The 22,428-nt window shown below is 37.5% G+C and overlaps 1 protein-coding gene across 5 annotated transcripts in view; it reads right to left on the bottom strand.

The window, feature by feature from the left end:
• SCAPER (S-phase cyclin A associated protein in the ER) overlaps positions 1-22,428 on the bottom strand; it is a 495,741-nt gene that overhangs the window by 230,050 nt on the left and 243,263 nt on the right. For all 5 annotated transcript variants that reach the window (XM_079912990.1, XM_079912987.1, XM_079912988.1 and 2 more), the window contains one exon: positions 6,320-6,385. In XM_079912990.1, the coding sequence (XP_079769116.1) occupies positions 6,320-6,385 (66 nt within the window). The remainder of the gene's footprint in view (positions 1-6,319; positions 6,386-22,428) is intronic.

Here is a 22,428-nt window from a genome sequence, read left to right on the forward strand (position 1 = left end):
TTCATTGACAGAAAGTCTCAACCTAACAAAAGGAAAAAGGGAATATAAAAAATACAAAAATAGAATAAGAGCAACATACTTCTTTTCTTCCTAATCGAATATGGGCTAGAGTCCCATCCGATTAAAGTTACTGACCTTATCATGTGGATGAATATTGGCAGCGAACTTCATTGTGTGACAGATAAGTAGCCACTTCAGCTTTTGGCTGAATAAAGCCTGCACACCAGGTAACTGAATATCCAGCCATAGCAATGGATGCATATGAATCTAGCACTATTCTTACCAAGAATGCTCACATTCCACTGAAAACCAGGGGTATTTAGGGAGGCACAAGGGCCATTTTAATTCACAGAATACAAGAGGCTTGTATTTCACCCTGAGGTAAATCAAATCTGGGATTCATATGAACCTATCTTTCAAGGAAGAATGCCAAATCAAGGGGATGCTTAGGTAACATGAGCTAAACCTCTGTTTTATTCCCTGCCTCCAAAGAAGTACCACAAATAATACAGCCCCTCTCAAGAAAAACATTAGATTTTGATTCATACTATAAATAATGATAGAATGTCACAGGACTCAAGCCTTGAAAGCTGTATTTTCCCTACAGGGCAAGAATAGGAGCTGTTTAGAGGGTGCAGTTTTTATTAATACAGAAATTGCTATTTGAGTTACTTCTGGCATGTTAATTTTTTCTAGCATGAAAAGAAAACGTGAAGGATTCATAACTCCTAGCCTAGAACATGAGAAGTATCTGTCAGGTAAATGGCTTTATGGAGAATTTTTTAAGGTCAGATATTTTCTTCTCAAAACTTGAACAAATTCTAACAACTCTTAAGTTCAAACCTGTCACTGGCAAATGTGAAATGTAAGGGCTTCTCTGTAAGGATCCCTAACTTTTATCACAGTCAATTTTGGGAGGTTCATTAGGATCATTGGGAAGTTTTATAAAAGTGTAAGAAAGGGGACTGGGCCCACGTTAGGAACTAACATTGTTCTTCGGTGTGATGTACAGGAAGACATAAACATATTAACTTCTTTTTTCTTTCACCTCCTCTATTTGAAAGGTACATAGTCTAAATTTAAGGCTACTGGTTCCCCTTCCATTTGTAAATAATATGCTTAAGCCTGTATTTCTAAATGTAACAGCCTAAGAAATCCCCATATAAGATGAAAAAATCAGTGTGCATATATTGCCTCCTACATTGATCATCATTCATTGTTGCCAGCCAGCATCCTTTCCTGTGGAAAAAGAACCCATCTATCCCTTTCAGGGAACTACCTCACCTTCATACTTACATGGGTATACTAGATGTGCTCAATGCTATCAGGGTGTTCCTGCTCCCAGACCCTCATTCTTAGTGGAAAGATCTAGAAAATGTGTGTATATTATTATATAAATAAATATAAAAAATACATATAACTGGGCGCAGTGGTTGAGAGTCCGCCTGCCGATGCAGGGGACACGGGTTTGTGCCCTGGTCCGGGAGGATCCCACATGCTGTGCAGCGGCTGGGCCCATGAGCCATGGCTGCTGAGCCTGCATGTCCAGAGCCTGTGCTCCGCAACGGGAGAGGCCACAACAGTGAGAGGCCGGCATATCGCAAAAACAAAAACAAAAACATATAACTATATATATAATTATATATACACAGAGTTGACGCTTGAGCAACAGGGCTTTGAACTGTGCAGGTCCATCTATACGCAGATTTTTTTCACTACGTATGTCCCACAGGATTCAGGATTGGTTGAATCCGTGAACACAGAACTTTGGAGGGGAAGGACGACCGTAAAAGTTACAGGCAGATTTCTGACTGCTCGGAGGGCCAGTGCCCCAGCCCCCACCCTCATTGTTCAAGGGTCACGTGTGTGTGTGTGTGTGTGTGTGTGTGTGTGTGTGTGTGTGTGTGTATCCCTACACATTACATCTATATTTATTTCTACTTATATATATAATGGAAAATACGAGTTAAAACCGATACCTACAATTCCAATTCACCACCACAGGATTTTCTATTCTCCCTGGGTCTATTTTTAACTCTCTTCTCTCATCCTTAATATATTTACTTATGTGAACAATCCACCTAATATATCATGCATCTTTCTTTATGCATACTGTTATCTTCCTGCTTGGCCTCCAACTCCCTACTCTGGGCTCTTCTGCCATTCTCAGCTTGCTTGGGTTTCACACCCTTTGCAAGACTCCCCTGACAGACTGTGCCAGGATTACATTCCATGGATTACCCTCCTCATTTGGCTCTGATTCCCCACACCAGGCCATGGTGTCCTACCCCACATGGAAGCTCCCTGCGCTCTGCTTGGGCTCTGAACCTCCATACCTGGCGCCCCTCCTTAGCCTACTCTGAAACCCACCGTTGTGCCACTGCTGCCTCCAGCCATCCAGCCAGTGCAGATGGTTGCTTGGTGCTCTCTCTTCTAGTGGCTTTAGGACTGAATTTTTCTGGAAAGGGAGGGGAAACTGGTGGAAGAGTCATTTTCATTTATTAGCTAGAATAATTTTATAAGGAGACATTTCTTTTCATCTGCTATTTGGTTACCAATTTCAATCGGTTACAATAATTATCCTTTTTGATGCTCAAATTGTCCTATTTTTGTCTATTAGTAAACTTTTCAAGTCAGCTCCTGAGTCTTTTGATAAAACACTAGCAGTCTTTGAGAGATTCCTTGCCATCTAGTATGACAGAGCATTCAGATCTAGCATTAGACATTTTTCCAAGAAGCTCTTGCTCCCTTTAGTGAGATATGCTCACTGCTACTGCATTGGTCATTGTTTCTAGGCCTCTTCAATCGACAGAGCTAGGAAATAAGTAACTGTGTGTACACACATACATAATACATGTGTATCTATATATGTATATACACAAATACGTATACACACAAATATGCAGAACACTTTTTAAAAGATAAAATATCTCATAAATTCATATATTTCAAATTCAGTCCTACAGGGGTATTACCTGATCTCTAATGTATTACATCTATCTCCTTTCATCCAGACTGAGAATTCAGTTTCTCAGTAATACAGGGGATGAAAGAATGCTAGTCTCCATAATCTTCTTTACTTTATCCTTATTATTATGCACATAGACTCAGAATAACATTATCAATAATACCATCACCAATATAACTGGAGAATGGTTAATTTTTTAGAATATGTTTTCCTCATTCTCCCCAATATTTTTCTTATAGTTATACTATAAAAACAACTGAGATACAGTTATTACATAATATTCTTTTTCTTCTGGCCATCAGTTATTCTTAGTTCTATAAGAAACTATAACTTTACTATTCATCCCTAGTCTTTATGTTGATGTCTAATAATTTTGATTGTCTAAGGTTCATTCTCTCTTAGTATTTAAGATCCTCAAGAAAAGAAAATGTGGGTCAAGGATTTTGTAACTGGCAAAACTGATTTTTTTTTTTTTTTACGGTACACGGGCCTCTCACTGTTGTGGCCTCTCCCATTGTGGAGCACAGGCTCTGGACGCGCAGGCTCAGCGGTCATGGCTCACGGGCCCAGCCGCTCCGCGGCATGTGGGATCTTCCTGGACCGGGGCACGAACCTGTGTCCCCTGCATCGGCAGGCGGACTCTCAACCACTGTGCCACCAGGGAAGCCCGGCAAAACTGATTTTTGAGGGCATAAAATTATTGACAAGAAAGAGTAAGAACTAAGGCAACATTGTTCACATCAGCCCTTCTTGAGAAACCTACTTAAGACTGAGGTTCAGGTGCTTCTCTCAAATTGGTTCCCTGAACCTTCCAGTGAAAACCTGTTAGTTATTTGGGGTTTATCCTTTCCTTACATCTGTTATCCCAGTTGCTTCTCTTTGCTTTCTTTCACACTGATGTCATTACCATGCAGGTCTTGTGGCTATTTGTTCCCATCCACTTGCATTTCAGATTTCATGCAGATACCTGGCAATGCAGTGTTTTTTGTAAATGCTTCCATGGGTTTTGGGTTTTCTTTATTAGTTATCTGGTTTCTATATTAAAATTTGAAGATATTGAAAAATTATGCTTCTATTGCTACTGCCATTTTTCTAGACTTATAATTTAAAAGAATACCCTGGTTGCCCTGCGGCGAAGAGACTGTAGTAAACAAGGGCAGAGCAGTGTAGAACTAATTAGGAAGCTGCTACAATAATCCAGATGAGAGACACTGGTAGGTTAGACTACACTAGTTACTATGGAGGTAATGAATAGTTGTCAGATTCTGAATATATTTTACAGATAGAGCCAATAGAATTTTTTGATGGACTGAAAGAGTGTGAGAAAAAGGATGACTCTAAAGATTTTAGATGTCTTAATTTAAGGATGGGCTTGCCATCCTTAAATTAAGGATGAGCAAAAATATGAGGGGTAAGGTATGGGAGCAAATTTCAGGAGTTTGATTTTGCACATGTTCACTTGAGGCATCCAAGTGAACAGAGACATTCAAGTGGAAATGCTAAATAGGAAGCTGGATATAGTGTTCTGGAGTTCTGGGGACAGGTCTGTATTGGAAACATAAATTTAAAGTCCATCCAGATACTAGATGTTTAAAGTCATGAAACTAAATGAGATTACCAAGGGAGTAATTCTCTATTTGAACTCTCAGGACAAAGGCATGTTAATGTCAGTGGTCAAAGAGACAAGAAACAACCAGGCAAAAGATACTGAAAAAGAGCATCTAGTCAAGTAAGAGGAGAATCCAGAGAAAGTTGTATAGTAGATGGTTACATTAAAGGTCCCCCTTGAAGTATATCTTGCCAGCCATGACGTACATAGTCACCTCAGACAGTGACTACGGACTTGGCAAAATGACTTGCCTTGGCCAATGGGACATAAACAAATGTGACACAAGCAGAGGCTTGATAAGGCCTGATATCCTCTATGAACACTGATGCAAAAACCCTCAATAAAACAAGCAAAACAAATTAAACGGCATATTAAAAGGATTATACACCATGACCAAGTGATCTGTCATCCTCAAGGAGGCTGACCAAAGCTTCCTTATATGGCAGTCACAGGGGAGCAAGAAAGCAAAGTTGTGAGCAGAAGCCTCAAGACTTCTGGAGCCAAGGCTCAGGAGTCACATATTGCTTCTGCAGTAGACTGTGGATGAGAACAAGTCAAAAGGCCAGAACAAATTCAAGAGTGAGGAAAATAGAGTCCACTCCTTGATGGAGAGGTGGCAAAGTTATATTGCAAAGGGATATGCCTCCAGGAATGGCTCAACAACTTCTGGCCATCTTTGCAAACACTATACCACATCATATATTAAATTTCCTCAAATTTTGGATCTATTTCTAGACTGTTTTAAAAAATCTATTCCATTAATTTGTATTATTATTCACATGCCAATACAAAACTATTTGGTGGATAAATTAGGAGTTTGGGACTAGCAGATACAAACTACTATATATAAAATATATAAACAACAAGGTCCTACTGTATAGCACAGGGAACTATATTCAATATCTTGTAATAAATTATAATGGAAAAGAATTGGAAAAAATATATATACTGGATCATTTTGTTGTATACCAGAAACTAACACAACATTGTAAATCAACTATAAATTAAAAAAATAAAGTACAACTTCAAGTGCTAGAACTTAATCATATACATAATGAATAAAAGATATCTTAATCGTAAACATAAAAGTGGACATCCTAAGCTCCAGATTCACATTGCCTTTCAATAAGACTACACCAGTCTGTACCCCCATCGGTAGTATTATGTAAGTACCTTTCTCTCACTGCACCTCTACTGGTAGTCTATTTGAGAGAAGCAAAATGATGATGTTTTTGTTTACTTAGCTATTACACTTAGTAATTACGCTTACACCCAATGGCGGAGTCTAAATCCTCATCTGTCAAGTGGCCCTTGCAACAATCTTGAATGAGATCTCCTCAGAGTAAGAACCAGTACAGCCTTGCCAGAACTTGTTTTGTTAGAATAGGGTTTCTTTACCTCAGCACTACTGATGTTTTGGATGTGGTAATACTTTGCTGTGGAGGCCTATCTTGTGCACTGAAGAATGTTTAACAGTATCCCCTGGCTTCTGCACGCTTGATGGCAGCTGCACCATTTTTCCAAGCTGTGATAACCAAAATATTATCACATACCCCTAGGCACAGACAAATGTCCTCTCGCAAAACCATCCCCAGTTGGATACCACTGTGTTAGCAGAATAAAATTCTAGGCATCAGATACAAAGTCCATGACCACAGGCATACAATGATGGTTCAGATAAGCTTTTGTTACAGGCAAAGACTGAAAAGACAAAGAACTAAAATGTAGGATAAAATACTCACTTTGCTTTATAGGGTGAGTCTGAGCCAGAATTTTTTGTTTCCAGTAAACTCTCGTATTCCTTGGCCCTAAAGCGAAAAGAGTTTTATCACTGTTAGTTATTTTGCTGCTAATTTTTATAACAAAATAAAACGTTGGCTGTGTTTTTCCTCTCCCAGTACTAGGAACATTACCACACTAATTTTCACACTTAGATTTCTGAGATTGCATCTTTAAATATTATAAATCTATCAAAAAAGACTAAAAAATACATATTTCCTCACAGGATATAAAACAGATTCATAAAAACACTTCTGAGTTTAGGGACATGGTACAGAATGGTGCTATTTTTCAGAAATGTTAAAATCATGATAATTAAATTTAAAACCATACTAAGTTTCTACAAGGTGGTTGAGGTGCCTCAGGAGGCATATAATGCAAGATTAAATACAGGTAAAGAATAGTCACTTAACTCTAGAGATAATTTTAAAAGGCAGTGGAAATGACTTGACCAGATACTCAAAGATTTGTTTTGTTCTGCTTTTGTTATTTATACTGACTAAATACCAAAAGTCTGCAAAAATCTGAGATAACACTCTTCTGCCATTGTCCAACTAAGCTCCACCTTGCCTGTAACTGTAGGTCACAGCCATCAACAGGTCACCAAACTAAGCAGATGTCACTACAGCAATCCATTAACAATGACTTAATTTGTCAATTTCCCTTTTCAGAGGAAAAAGAGAAAAATACTAATTTAAATATTAACCATTCATCCAAAGGGTTCTAGTCTCAAATAATTAGTCCAGTGACCTATGAAAGAATTAGTCACAATGTACACCAATCCATACAGCAATGACAGGTGAAAAAATAAAAACTGTTTCATAAAAAACCTGAAAGATGCAAATTACAACACACCCAATGAGAAAAAAGCAATCTAGCATAGGTTATGCTTGGGAATGAAGAAATAACTAAATTAGAGTTAAACATTAAATTATGTATTGTTTCAACCTACGTGTGCTCATTGCTATCAACCAAAATATTAAGGCATATCAAAATGGGGAAATAACCACATTGTAGTTGCAAGTAATTGTGACCTCATATGAAAGGTGGGGAAAGTAACAATTTTGCAGGATTGAATATGTTCCAAGAGCTGTGCCAAGGAGCTACACATTCGTTGTCTCATACAGTCTTACAAACTCAATATATATATTGTCCTCCTTTTACAAAAAAGAATTTGAGGCTTAGGAAGATGCCAGTTATATCAAGACATATATTTTATCTGAGCCTTCAAGTGGAAAAAACTGAATACATTCTCCCATTCATGCACACCTAACTAGAAAAATACTACCCAAAGAAATCCTAACTTTACCTGGAATGGTAGCTAACCACTTTTTCCTAACTTGAATCTCACCTTGATTCACTTTTAGCAATCAATTAAATATTTATTTCCAGAGCCCCTACTCTGTATAAACTAGAGTATGGGGGGATAATGAGAGTTATATATATATCAGGGATGGGGTGTATATATATATATATATATATATATATATATATATATATATATATATATATATATATATATATATAGGGAATATTCCATGTATTTATTCTCCATAAGGAGAAGGAAGATAAAGCATTAAAAGATACATAGTTCTAAAAAGCTAAGTAAGTGACTCATGCGTACTGTCACAAGTGCTCTTTTCCACCTAAGATGCTAGGGGGAGTTTCCTCAAGGAAATGGAAAGTGTACCTGCTTGAAAGATAGGTAGCATCTGAATACATGAAAAGAAAATGCCATTAATAGGGTATAGAAGTGAGCAAATAATGCTAGACATGGGAAAAACACAGGTTTTGCTTAGGGAACAGTGTACAGATCCCTTTTGCTGCAGCAAAAGATTAAAATGTGGGAATAATGAGAGATAAGGCTGAAAAGAATTATTTCAGAAACTCTATTATTATTAAATTCTGATTACTTACTCTTTAAGATAATGACCCACTTTATTAATATTTTAAATTTATTAGTGTTGTGTTGTATACTGCATTCCCTCACTTTTAGTCTCCTTGTCATCGTGGTTGTACTCTTTCTTAGCCATAATGTGGGATATTTATTTACTCCGTTTTATTTTTTGTTAGCTTTTCAGAGTTTACCAATATTCTCCAAGAATTAGATCTTATCAACTTCTATTTAATTTCCATTTTTATCTTTATAAAGATATAGTACATTGTAAGTTCCATATGTATATTTGTTAAATAAAAATAAATACATCTATAAATAAAAATAAATACATCCTATTTCCCATGAAGAAGATATGAATATTGTTCTAACCCTTGAGTTGTTTAGGCCACTACTACTTCAACTGATAAAATAATTTAAGGCTAAAATTTCATTCTGAGTAAAGTTTTGACCATACTCCATAAGTTTCATGTTCTCATTGTCACAAATTTCAAACAGTTTGTATTTCCATTTTGTCTTACTCCTAAAAACTCTTACTTCAAATAATGTTTTCTGGCCCACTCCCACCCCTTGGTTCCGAAGTGTTAATTTTTTTGTCTTTATAATTCTTTTTTTCATTTTTGGGTCAGCTTTACTGAGGTATAATTTACAAACAATAAAAACTTTAAATTTTAAGTGTATAACTTGATGAGTTTTCACAGTTGTGCCAACATAAGTGAAACCACAATCATGATATAAAGCATTTCCACCACCCCACAAAATTTTCTCATGTTTTTCGGTAATAGTTCTCTTCCCCCTGCCCCCACCTTCTTGTTCCTAGGAATAATCCATCTACTTTTTCCCAGTATAGATATCTGAATATCAAATTACTACAATCATACATACTTTCTTGTGTCTGGATTAATTCATTTAGAATAAATCTCGAGATTCTTTCATAATCAAATATATTATTAGTTAATTCCTTTTCACTGCTTTGCAGTATTCTATTGTTTGGACACCACAATTTATCCATTTCCAGTTGGATATTTTACTTCTTTCCAATCTGGGGCTACTACCTACTCTAAACATTTGCAGACAAGTCACTGCATGGGCAGATGTCTTAATTTCTTTTGGATAAGTACCTAGGAATGGGGTTGCTGAGCAATCTGATAAGCATGTGCTTAACCTTAAAATACAAAAATGTTTACCAAACAGGTCATTCCAATTTGTACTTCTACCAGCAAAGAATGAGCGTTCCAGTTGCTTTAATCCTTGAAGAGTGTCTTGCTTAATTTCTTTATATCTGTGAAGTTCTCATATTTCCTTTTGACTTCTAACTTCATTTCCTTGTGGTTAGAGAAGATATCTTGCATGATTTCAATATTTTAAAATTTATGGAATCTTGTTTTGTGGTCTAACGTATGATCAGTGCTGAAGAGTATTTCATGTACACTCGAGCAGAATATGTATTCTGCTGTTTTGGGGTAGAATGTTCTCTATTCATCTGTTAGGTTTAGTTAGTTGATGTTGTTCAAGACTTTTATTTCCTTTTTGATCCCCAGACTGGTTGTCCTATCCATTATTAAAAGTGGGGTATGAAGTATCCAACTATTACTGGTGAACTGTCTATTTCTCCCCTCAATTCTGTCAGTTTTTCCTTCATATATTTTGTGACTTTCTCAGGTGCATATATGTTTGTAATTTTATGTATTTTTGATGGATTCATCCTTTCATCACTATGTAATATCCTTCTCTCTTTATTGTATAATTTTGGTCTTAAAGTCTATGTTGCATGATAGCAATATAGTTACTTCAGCTATATTATCTTGCAGAGGGTACTCTTTGCATGAAATATTTCTATCCTTTCACATTAAACCACTTGGGTTCTTATATTTGAAGTGAGTCCCTTGTAGACAGCATATAGTTGAATGATTTTTAAAAATTCATTCTGCCAATTTGTTTCTTTTACTGGTGTCTTTAATGCATCTATATTTAATGTGATTACTGATAAGGACAGATTTACTTCTGCCATTTTGCATTTTCTGTATATCTCTTTGGTCCCCCAATTCCTTCATTACTCCTTTATTTTGTGCTAAATATTTTCTAGTGTACCACTTTCATTCCCTTCTCATTTCTTGAAGCATATGTATATACTTATTTATTTATCTATTGTTTTCTTAGCAGTTGTCCTGAATTATAATTAACATCTTAATTCACAACAATCTAGTTAGAACTAATACCAACCTAGTTTCAGTAGTATACAAAAATGTTCCTATATAGCATTTACCTCCTTTATGCTATTATTATAGGTCATTTCTTTATACATTGTGTGTCCATCAACATAGGTTTATAATTATTGTTTTGTGTAGTTCTCTTTTAAATCAAATAGGAAAAATGAGGAGATACAAAAATACTACATTTACACTGATATAGTTACTTTATTACATATATAGTTACTTCTACAGCATTCTTTATTTCTTTGTGTGGATTCAAGTTACTGTCTACTGTGTTTTTATCGCAGACTGAAGATTTCCGTTAGAGCTTCTTGAAGTGCAGGTCTACTAGTGACAATCCCTCAGCTTTTGTTTATCATGGAATGTATTAATTTCTCCTTCATTTTTGAAGTTTTGCCAGATATAGAATTCTTGGTTGACAATTTGTTCTGCTTTTGTGTTTTTCTACCAGGAAACTGAATATGTTTATCCTACTGCCTTCTGACCTCTATAGTTTCTGATGAGAAATAAACTGTTATTATATTGAGGATGTTTTACATATGAAGAATTGCTTCTCTTTTGATGTTTTCAAGATTCTCTTTGTCTTTATCTTCCAATGTTTGATTATAATGTGTCATAACGTGGATCTCTGCATTTCTCCTACTTACGAGTTTGTTGAACTTCCTGGATCTGCAGATCATATCTTTCATTAACTTTGGAAAACTTTCAGCCATCATTTCTTCAAATGTTATCTGCCCTTTTCTCTCTCTACTCTTCTCTGGGACTCCCCTTATGTATATGTTGGTATGCTGGATGGTGTCCCACAAGTTTTTGAGACTGTATTCAAATTTTTCCCCATTCTTTATTCTTTCTCTTCCGTGGAGTGCATAATCTCAATTGAGAATCTTCAAGTTCACTGACTCTTTCTTCTATCTGCTCAAATAAGCTGCTGAACCCTTCAAGTAATTTTTTTCACTTCAATTACTGTACTCTTCAGCTACAAAATTTCTATTAGTTCTTTTAAAATTTTTATCTCATTATTAATATTATCCAGTTGGTTACGTATCATTCACATGTTTTCCTTTAGTTCTCTGAGTATATTTAAAAAAATTTTAGGGCTTCCCTGGTGGCGCAGTGGTTGAGAGTCCGCCTGCTGATGCAGGGGACATGGGTTCGTGCCCCGGTCTGGGAAGATCCCGCATGCCGTGGAGCGGCTGGGCCCATGAGCCATGGTCGCTGAGCCTGCATGTCCAGAGCCTGTGCTCTGCAATGGGAGAGGCCACAACAGTGAGAGGCCCGCATACCGCAAAAAAAAAAATTTTTTTTTTAAATCTTTGTCTAGTAAGGCCAATGTCTGGGCTTCCCCAGGGACATTTTCTATTAATTTTTTTTCCCAGTGTATGGGCCAATTTTCTTTTTTTTTGCATGCCTTGCAACTGTTTCTTGAAAACAAGACATTTTAAATATTATAATGTGGCAACTCTGGAAATCAGATTCTCCTTCCTCTCAGGTTTTGTTTTTGCTACTTGATGTACATTTGTTTAGTGAGTTTTCTGAACTAATTTTCTGAAGTTTATATTCTTTGTCATTATGGCCCCTAAAGTCTCTGTTCTATTACTTTAGCAATCAATTAGTGATCCAAGAGATTTCTTTAAACACCACAAACAATAACATCAAAACTCCTAATCTAGTCTTGGTAGATGGGCTCTGTGTGTGTGTTGGGGCAAGCCAACAAGACTCAGTCAGGCAGATTAAAACTCTACCTTAGCCCTCACTTCCTGCTTGCATAAAAGACTAATGGTCAGGACCTTCTTGGATCTTTTCTGATCATGTACCCATCCCTGGGCATGATATGGCCTTCTAGATTTCTCAGAGTACGTGGGAGGTTTTCAAAGCCCTTGTTCCCCAAGGCATCTCAATCCTCAGCCTTTCCCTGCAAATTTTTTGATTAATTATTTACACTAATTGTATACCCTTGCACTGGGCACCACCAACTAATACATTTGCCTTTAAATTGTTTTTGACAATCACCCCCAGGTAGCCTCCTCAGCTCTGGGAGGATCCTGAGTTATGTAAAAGGAAGACAAACCCTTAGAACTAACCTTTCAGAGAACCATCAGTCAGGTTAAAACAACTACAGTTCTTTGAGTACAAGGTTTGTTCTGCTCCCTCCATTACTAAGTACCTGTAACAGGGATGCTGGGAAGTTGAGACATGATCAGGGTAAGTTAAAACACCCCTAGCCTCTTTTTTTAAACTGAAGTATAGTTAATTTACAATGTTGTATTAGTTTCAAGTGTACAGCAAAGTGATTCAGTGATATATATATATATATATATATATATATATTTTTTTTTTTCAGATTATTTTCCATTACAGGTTATTACAAGATATTGAGTATAGTTCCCTGTGCTATACAGTAGATCCTTGTTGTTTATCTATTTTATAATATATTGTAGTGCGTATATGTTAATCCCAGACTCCTAATCTATACCCCAACCCCCACTATCCCCTTTGGTAACCATACATTTCTTTTCTATGTCTGTGAATCCATTTTTGTTTCATAAATAAGTTTGTATCATTTGTATCATTTTTTAGATTCTACATATAAGTGATATCATTTGTCTTTGTCTGACTTGTGTCACTTAGTATGATAAACTCTAGGTCCATTCATGTTGCTGAAAATGGCATTATTTCATTCTTTCTTAAGGCTGAGTAGTATTCCATTATGTATACACCACATCTTCTTTATCCACTCATTTGTCAATGGACATTTAGGTTGTATCATGGGGTATTCCTCTGTGGGTTAATCCTATATGGAACTCTCTGTACTTCCTGGACTTGGGTAACTATTTCCTTTCCCAGGTTAGGGAAGTTTTCAGCTATTACCTCTTCAAATATTTTCTTAGGTCCTTTCTCACTCTCTTATCCTTCTGGAATCCCTATAATGCAAATATTAGCGTGCTTGATGTTGTCCCAGAGATCTCTTAAACTGCCCTCATTTCTTTTCATTCTTTTTTCTGTTCAGTGGCAGTGATTTCCACTACTCTGTCTTCAGCTCACTGATCTGTTCTTCTGCCTCGTTTAGTCTACTATTGATTTCTTCTAGTGTATTTTTCATTTCAGTTATTGTATTCTTCAATTTTGTTTGGTTGTTCTTTATATTTTTTAATTCTTTGTTAAAATTTTCTAATTTCTTGCTCTGTGCATCCATTCTCTTCCCAAGTTCTTTGATCATCTTTATGATCACTACTCTGAACTCCTTCTAGGGTCGACTGCCTATCTCCACATCACTTAGTTCTTCTTCTGGGGTTTTATCTCATTCCTTCATCTGAAACATATTCCTCTGTTGTCTCATTTTGTCTAAATTGCTACTTGTATTTTCCTGTATGTGGCAGGTTGGTTAAGTTTCTCAACCTTGGAGAGGTGGCTCTCTGTAGATGTCCTATGCATCCCAGCAGTGCACACCCCTCTCATCACCCAAGAGCCAGGGGCCAGCTGGTCCCAGGGTAGTGTCTGGTCTGGATTTGTGGACTCAGTCTGCAGGCTGTGGGAGTGTAGTTTTCTTGCTTCTGGTGTCTGCGCCCTGGTGGATGAGGCTGGTCTAAAGGTTTGGGTAGGGTTCCTGGCAGGAGGGGCCAGTGCCTGCCCCGCTGGTGGGTTGAGCTGGGTCTTGGTCCTCTGATGGACAGGGCCGTGCTAGGGGCATGTCTAGAGGTGGCTGTGGGCTCAGAGAGTCTTTAGGCAGCCTGCTTGTAGATGGACACATCCCCACCCAGTTTGTTGTTTGGCCTGAGGTGTGTTGTTTAGCACTTGAGCCTACAGGCTGTTGGGTGGGGCCAGGTCTTGATGCCAAAATGTCAGACTCCAGGAGAGTTCTTGCAGATGAATGCTCCCCACTGTGTCCGCCACCAGTGTCGCTGTCCCCAGGGGGCCACTGCCACCCCGACCTCCACAGGAGACCCTCCAAGACTAGCAGGTAGGTCTGGCCCAGGCTTCTATCAAATTACTGCTTTTGCCCTTGGTCCTGGTATGAGTGAGATTTTGTGTGCGCTCTTTAAGAGTAAAGTCTCTATTTCCCCCAATCCTGTGAAGCTCCTGCAATCAAGCCCCACTGGCTTTCAAAGACAAATGCTCTGGGGGCTCTTTTCCCTGGTGCTGGATCCCTGGGCGGGGGGGGCCTAATGTGGGGCTCAGAACTCTCACTCCTGTGGGAGAACCTCTGCAAATATAATTATTCTCCAGTTTGTGGGTTGCCCACCTGAGAGATATGGAATTTGATTATATTTCAAGTCTGCCCCTCCTATGGGTCTAGTTGTGGTTCCATCCTTGTATCTTTAGTTGTAGAGGATCTTTTCTGGTAGGTTTCAGTCTTTTTCAATGATGTTTGTTCTGCAGATAGTTGTGATTTTGGTGTGCTCATGAGAGGGGGTGAGCTTGGGGTCCTTCTACTCTGCCATGTTGGCCACTCTCTTCCCTCTCTTAACGAGGTTCATCTGATTTTTCTTTCTTTTTTTTTTTTTTGGTACACGGGCCTCTCGCTGTTGTGGCCTCTCCCGTTGCAGAGCACAGGCTCCGGACGTGCAGGCTCAGCGGCCATGACTCACGGGCCCAGCCGCTCCGCGGCATGTGGGATCTTCCCAGACCGGGGCATGAACCCGCGTCCCCTGCATCGGCAGGCGGACTCTCAACCACTGCGCCACCAGGGAAGCCCATCTGATTTTTCTTAATTGCCTTTTCCCCCAGTAGCAGTAAGCCTTTGGTCATTTCCTGAGTTCAAAAAAAGTTGATTCTGACAGTTTTTGCCAGTTGATTCATTATTTTTATGGCAATATGGACTCTTGGAGTTCCCTACCCTACCTTTTTATTCACATCATTCAGGATTTTTAAAATTTTAAATAAAAGACCTTAATTCATATTTACATTATAATTGATGTGTTTAGCATTATTTCTGCCATTTTATTTTTTAAACCAACTTTGAGATATAATTCAAATACCATATAATTCACCCATTTAAATGTGTAATTCAATGTTTTTAAATATATTCATAGGGTTGCATAGCCAATCATCACATTCTAACTTTAGAAGATTTTTATTTTCCCTGAATAAAATCCAGTAACCTTTAGTACTCAATCCCAGTTTCTCTCCTCCTGCTCACATCCCCAAGCAACACTAATCTGCTTTTTATCTCTATAAAATTTTTTATCCTGGACATTTCATATAAATGGAATCATAAGATACATGACCTTTTCCTGACTGGCTTCTTTCACTTACCATAGTGTTTTCAAGTTTCATCCACATTGCAGCACATGTCAGTATTCATTCCTAAATACTATTTCATTGTATGGATATATCAAATTTTGCTTACCTATTCAACAGTTGATGAACATTTGGGTTGTTTCCACTTTTGGCTCTTATGAATAATGATGCTATGAACATACCTGTACAAGTTTTATTTGACCATGTTTTCAATTCTCTTGGGTATAAATCTAGGCGTGGAGTTACTAGGTCATACAGTAATTCTGTGTTTAACTTTTGGGGAACTAACAAACTGTTTTCCAAAGTAGACAGACCATTTTATATTCCCAACAATAAGGTATAAAGATTCTAATTTCTTCACATCCTTGTTACTGTCTGTCTATTGAATATAGCCATTCTAGTTGGTGTGAAGTGGAATCTCACTATGGATTTGACTTCCCTGATGACTAATGATGTTGAGCATCTTTTCCTGGTCATACTGGCCATTTGTATACCTTGTTAAAGAAATGTCTACTCAGATCCTTTGCCCATTCATTATTGGTCAGTCTACCAAGGCAAAAGAAATAAAAGCAAAAACAAACAAATGGGACCTAATCAAACTCAAAAGCGTTTGCATATCAACAAAATGAAAAGACAACCTATTGAATGGGAGAAAATACTTGCAAATGATGTGAACTGACAAGGGGTTAATATCCAAAATATACAATCAGCTCATACAACTCCATATCAAAAAAACACACAACCCAATCAAAAAATAGGCAGATGACCTAAATAGACATTTTTCCAAAGAAGACATACAAATGGCAAACAGGCACATGAAAAGATGCTCAACATTGCTAATTATTAGAGAAATGCAAATCACAACCACAATGAGGTATCACCTCACACTGGTCAGAATGGCTAATATCAAAAAGTCTACAAAAAGTAAATGCTGGAGAGGTTATGGAGAATACCGCTGGTGGGAATGTAAAGTGGTGCAGCCACTATGGAAAACAGTACGGAGGTTCCTTATAAAACAAAAAATGGAGGTACCATATGATCCAGCAATCCTACTCCTGGGTATATATACAGAAAAAACAAAAACTGTAAGTCGAAAAGGTACATACACCACAATGTTCACAGCAGCACTATTTAGAAAAGCCAAGACATGGAAGCTACTCAAGTGCCCGTCAGTGGACGATTGGCTTAAGAAAATGTGATATATATATATATATATATATAGACACACACATACACACATACACACACATATGCAATGGAATATTACTCAGCCACAAAAAAGAACAAAACATTGCCGTTAGCAGCAACATGAATGGACCTAAAGAATATGCTTAGTGAAATAAGTCAAACAGAGAATGACAAATACTATATGATATCACTTATATGAGGTATCTAAAAAACAATACAAATAAATCTATATACAAAACAGACCCACAGACACAGAAAACAAACTATGCTCACCAAAGAGGACAGGAAAGTGGGAGTGAGAGACAAATTAGGAGTGTTTGATTAACAAATACAAACTACTATACATAAAATAAATAATTAACAAGAACTTACTATATAGCACAGGGAATTATACCCAATATCTATAATAATCTATAATGGAATATAGTCTGCAGAAAAAACCCAAAGACAAATCAATATGCTGTACACCTGAAACTAACACAATATTGTAAATCAACTACACTTCAACAACAAAAAAATTACTCTGAGCATTAAACACACAGTATATAAAAAGAATGACATGGTAACTATTCTTACTAAGAGTTTACAGTGAGGAGAGTAAATAAAAATTTTAAAAAATAAATAAGGTAATATCTGAGAATAAGATATCCTATAAAGAGAATAAAGTAATTAATATACAGTGGCTGATTATATGTATGTGTGTCAAGGAGGTGAAGGATTTATAGAGCACAATGAAGGAAGGCCTCTGAGAAGTAAGTCTTTAAGCAGAAACCTGAATCAAGTGAAAGAGCCAGTCACAGGGAAATCTCGGGGAATTTCAGGCTGGCTAGAGGGAACATCAAGTGCCAATACACTAGGGAATATTCAAGGAACAGAATGGCAGCAATGGTAAAACGAATACAGAATTATGCTTATTATATAAACATGCTACTCCATTAAAAATGCTTCCTTGAAAGTCATCAATGATCTCCAGTATTACCAAACACAATGGCTTTTTCTCTGTATTCATTCTCCTTGAACTTTCTGACTATATTTCACATCTCACTATCAATGCCTTTTTCATGCCCTTATCTCCTTTCACTTCCATTTAACAATTATCTATTGTTACTATTGCAATTTTAATATTATAATAATGAATGCTAAATATATAATTTTAACTTACAGTCCAAATTTCAAACTCCTGAAGCTCTTCACTTGGAAGTTCAACTTTCACCTTGTTCTCTGTATCTTTAAAACCAAAATCATTCTTAACATTGTACATCCACTTACCTATATTTTTCAATAGTACTTTGGACTAATATTTCAAAATTATTTTCTATTCTTCATTTTCTTTTCTCAATATTATTATCAAATCACTAATCTTAGATTAAAACATTTCTTGATTGCTTTCTTTAAATTTATTGTACTATACAGTGTAATGTCAGCCCTATCACTTCATGCCTGAGTTAGTAAAATAATCTCCTATGCACCCAAGCTCTCAACCTTCTAATCCTACCTGTATCGCACAGGTGACAAATCTTCCCAAGTCATTAATTTCCTGATGTTATTCCCTTGGCAATCTATGGTAGTTCTTTCCCAAAAGATATAGTCAATCTTCTAACTAGCATTCAAGGCTCTCCATAATTTGACCCTTTGCTACTTATTCAACTTTATATTCTCTGACATATCAACTGCATTTTATAAATTTGGATTTGCACAGTCCATTATCGAGACATTTTCACCAGTCAGGATACTGCTAGCAGGGAGCAGTACAGCTTAATACCTGCACAGATTAATGCAGAAGGAAAGAAATAGGAGGAAATTATTACTTTTACAAAAATAAACTTCAACTGAAAAGAATAAATAGGCATTTAACAGGCTTACGAATGTGGACACTGTCTACCAGTTCCTCTGGGATACCACTTGGAGAGCTGAAACCTACTTGCTGTATGCTCAGCCACATCATCTCTGTGCCCCTATTTCTTTTTCCCCCCAAGTTTACTGAGATACGATCAACATACAGCATCGTGTAAGTTTAAGGTGTACCAAGTGATGATTTGATACACATATATACTGTGAAATGATTACCAAAATAAAATTAACACCTCCATCACCTCACATAATTACCATTGTGTGTGTGGTGAAAATATTTAAGATCTACTTCCTTAGCAACTTTCAAGCATTAAAATATAGCATTGTTAACTATAGTCACCAGCCTGCACATTAGATTCCCAAAACTTGTTCATCTCATAAGTGGAAGTTTGTTCCCTTTGACCAATATCTCCCCATTTCCCCCACCCCTGAGCCCCTGGTTACCACTGTTCTAATCTCTATTTATATGATTTTGACTTTTGTAGGTTCCATGTATAAGTGAGATCATATAATATCTGTCTGTCCCTGTCTTACTACTACATAGTAAAATGCCTTTGGGGTTCCATACATGTTGTTGCAAAAAGGCATAATTTCGTTCTTTTTTATGGGTGCTCCCTATTGCAATCAAGGACATACATCAGCATACAGCTAGATGCTCTAAGGACATCATCAACTTCTTCCTGCCTCCCTCTCTCACATAATCTATCTCAGATTTCTTTCTTGTATCTATCTACTCCTCCACATGTCTGTGCCAAACATTCTGGCATCTAATTTTGATCCTTACTGAACCACTGTCTAACTACTTTGTGTGAGGAAGTTTTTTTGTTTATTTCTAAGTATGGCCTTTAGAAAGCCATTGTATTTTGTAAGCCTAGTTTTCCGCATTTGTAAGATGTGGGAATACAACTAGCTAATTTTTTTTTTTTTTTTTTGCGGTACGTGGGCCTCTCACTGTTGTAGCCTCTCCCGTTGCGGAGCACAGGCTCTGGATGCGCAGGCTCAGCGGCCATGGCTCACGGGCCCAGCTGCTCTGCAGCATGTGGGATCCTCCCGGACGGGGGCACGAACCCGCGTCCCCTGCATCGGCAGGCGGGCTCTCAACCACTGCGCCACCAGGGAAGCCCCTACTAGCTAATTTTTAAAGGTCTTTTCTAGCTCTAAGATTCCATGATTCTAAATTCTTATAAACAGTAGGTACAAATTTGTTAGGTAGGGACTTCCCTGGTGGCACAGTGGTTAAGAATCCGCCTGCAGGGGACACGGGTTCGAGCCCTGTTCCAGGAAGACCCCACATATTGCGGAGCAACTAAGCCCATGTGCCACAACTACTGAGCCTGTGCTCTAGAGCCCGTGAGCCACAACTACTGAGTCCACAGGCCACAACTACTGAAGCCCATGCACCTAGAGCCCATACTCCGCAACAAGAGAAGCCACCACAATGAGAAGCCTGCACGCTGCAATGAAGAGTAGCCCCCGCTCGCCGCAACTAGAGAAAGCCTACATGCAGCAACGAAGACCCAACACAGCCAAAATACAAATAAATAAATAAATTTTAAAAATTGTTAGGTAGATTAGAAGTAGTTGTGAGCTTGCTAAAATGTAGATTCCTCACCTAAAACCAAGTTAATCAGAATCAACTGGCTGAAGCCCAAGAACCTATCTTTTAAATAGGATACCAAGTGATTCGGATGTAAGGGGTCAAAGACTACAGTTTGAAAATCATTGTCCTGTTTCATGATTTGATCTATATTAACAAAACAACATGAAACTTATCATTTATTGAGTTATCTCTTAGATACTAGGCCAGTAGATTTTAGAGTATGATGTGATACCAGGGGGTCTCGGAGAATCTTTCAGAGGTACAAGGTAAAAACTCATTCATTCTCATTCTCTTACAAGCATACAATGGAGGTGAGACTATATGGCATGTGATATTACAACACAGAAGCAAATTTGAGAATCCACCTCTATTTTTTAAGCCAGACATTAAGAAAATTAACATAACTCTTCTTACTAAATTTTTTGCTTGTTTTAGAAAAGTTATTTTTCATAATTTTTTTTTCATTTTTAGACCCTTTGTTTTATAAATTATGTATTATTGCTTTGGCTAGAACTCACAGAATTATGTTCAAGACCAAGGGGGATAGTCTTTTTGGTTTGCTTCTGGTACATGGGCTTATTCATGGGCTCTCTATTCTGTTCCATTGATCTATATGTCTGTTCTTGTGCCAGTACCATACTGTTTTGATGACTATTGCTTTATAGTATGCAGTTGGCCCTCTGTGTCTATAGGTTCAACCTCCATGGATTCAACCAACCACAGACTGAAAATATTAGAAAAAAATATTAGACAATATTAGACTGAAAATATTAGAAAGTTCCAAAAAGCTTAAATTCGCTGTGTGTCAGCAACTATTTACAGAGCATTTACAACTATTTACAGAGCATTTAAATTGTATTAGGTATTATAAGTAAGTTAGAGATGATCTAAAGTACATGGGATGATGTGTATAGGTTATATGCAAATAGTATGCCATTTTTATATGGGGGACTTGAACATCCACATAGTTTGGTATCCACAGGGCGTCCTGAAACCAATCTCCTGCACATACTGATGGACAACTGTAGTTTGAAGTCAGGAAGTATGATACCTGTAGATATTTTCTTCCTTCTCAAGATTGCTTTGGCAAGTGTCTATTGACAGATGAATGGATAAAGAAGGTGTGGCACATATATACAAAGGAATATTACTCAGCCATAAAAAGAAACGAAATTGAGTTATTTGTAGTGAGGTGGATGGACCTAGAGTCTGTCATACAGAGAGTGAAGTAAGTCAGAAAGAGAAAAACAAATACCGTATGCTAACACATATATATGGAATCCAAAAAACAAAAAAAGGTTCTGAAGAACCTAGGGGCAGGACAGGAATAAAGACACAGATGTAGAGAATGGACTTGAGGAGGGGGAATGGTAAGCTGGGACGAAGTGAGACAGTAGCATGGACTTATACATACTACCAAATGTAAAATAGATAGCTAGTGGGAAGCAGCTGCATAGCACAGGGAGATCAGCTTGGAGCTTTGTGACCACCTAGAGGGGAGGGATGGGAAGGGTGGGAGGGAGACGCAAGGGGGAGGAGATGTGGGGATGTATGTGTATGTATAGTTGATTCACTTTGTTGTAGAGCAGAAACTAGCACACCATTGTAAAGCAACTGTACTCCAATGGGGACTTTAAAAAAAAAAAAAAAAAGATTGCTTTGGCTATTCAGGGTCTTTTGTGGTTCCCTACAAATTTTAGGATAATTTGTTCCAGTTATATGGAATATGCTATTGGTATTTTGATAGGGATTACATTGGCTCTGCATATTGTTTGGGTACTATGGCTATTTTAACAATATTAATCTTTCAATCCATGAGCACAGTATAACTTTACATTTATTTATATTATCTTTAAATTCTTTCATCAATGATGACCAGTTTTTATCTTCTTGCTTAAATTTATCCCCAGATAGTTTATTCTTCTTGATACATCTGCAAATGGGATTATCTTCTTTTTTGTTTTTGTGGTATGTGGGCCTCTCACTGTTGTGGCCTCTCCCGTTGCGGAGCACAGGCTCTGGACGTGCAGGCTCAACAGCCATGGCTCACGGGCCCAGCTGTTCCATGGCATGTGGGATCTTCCCAGA

This window comes from Stenella coeruleoalba (assembly GCF_951394435.1).
Source record: "Stenella coeruleoalba genome assembly, chromosome: 2".
Classification (NCBI taxonomy): Eukaryota; Metazoa; Chordata; class Mammalia; order Artiodactyla; family Delphinidae; genus Stenella; species Stenella coeruleoalba.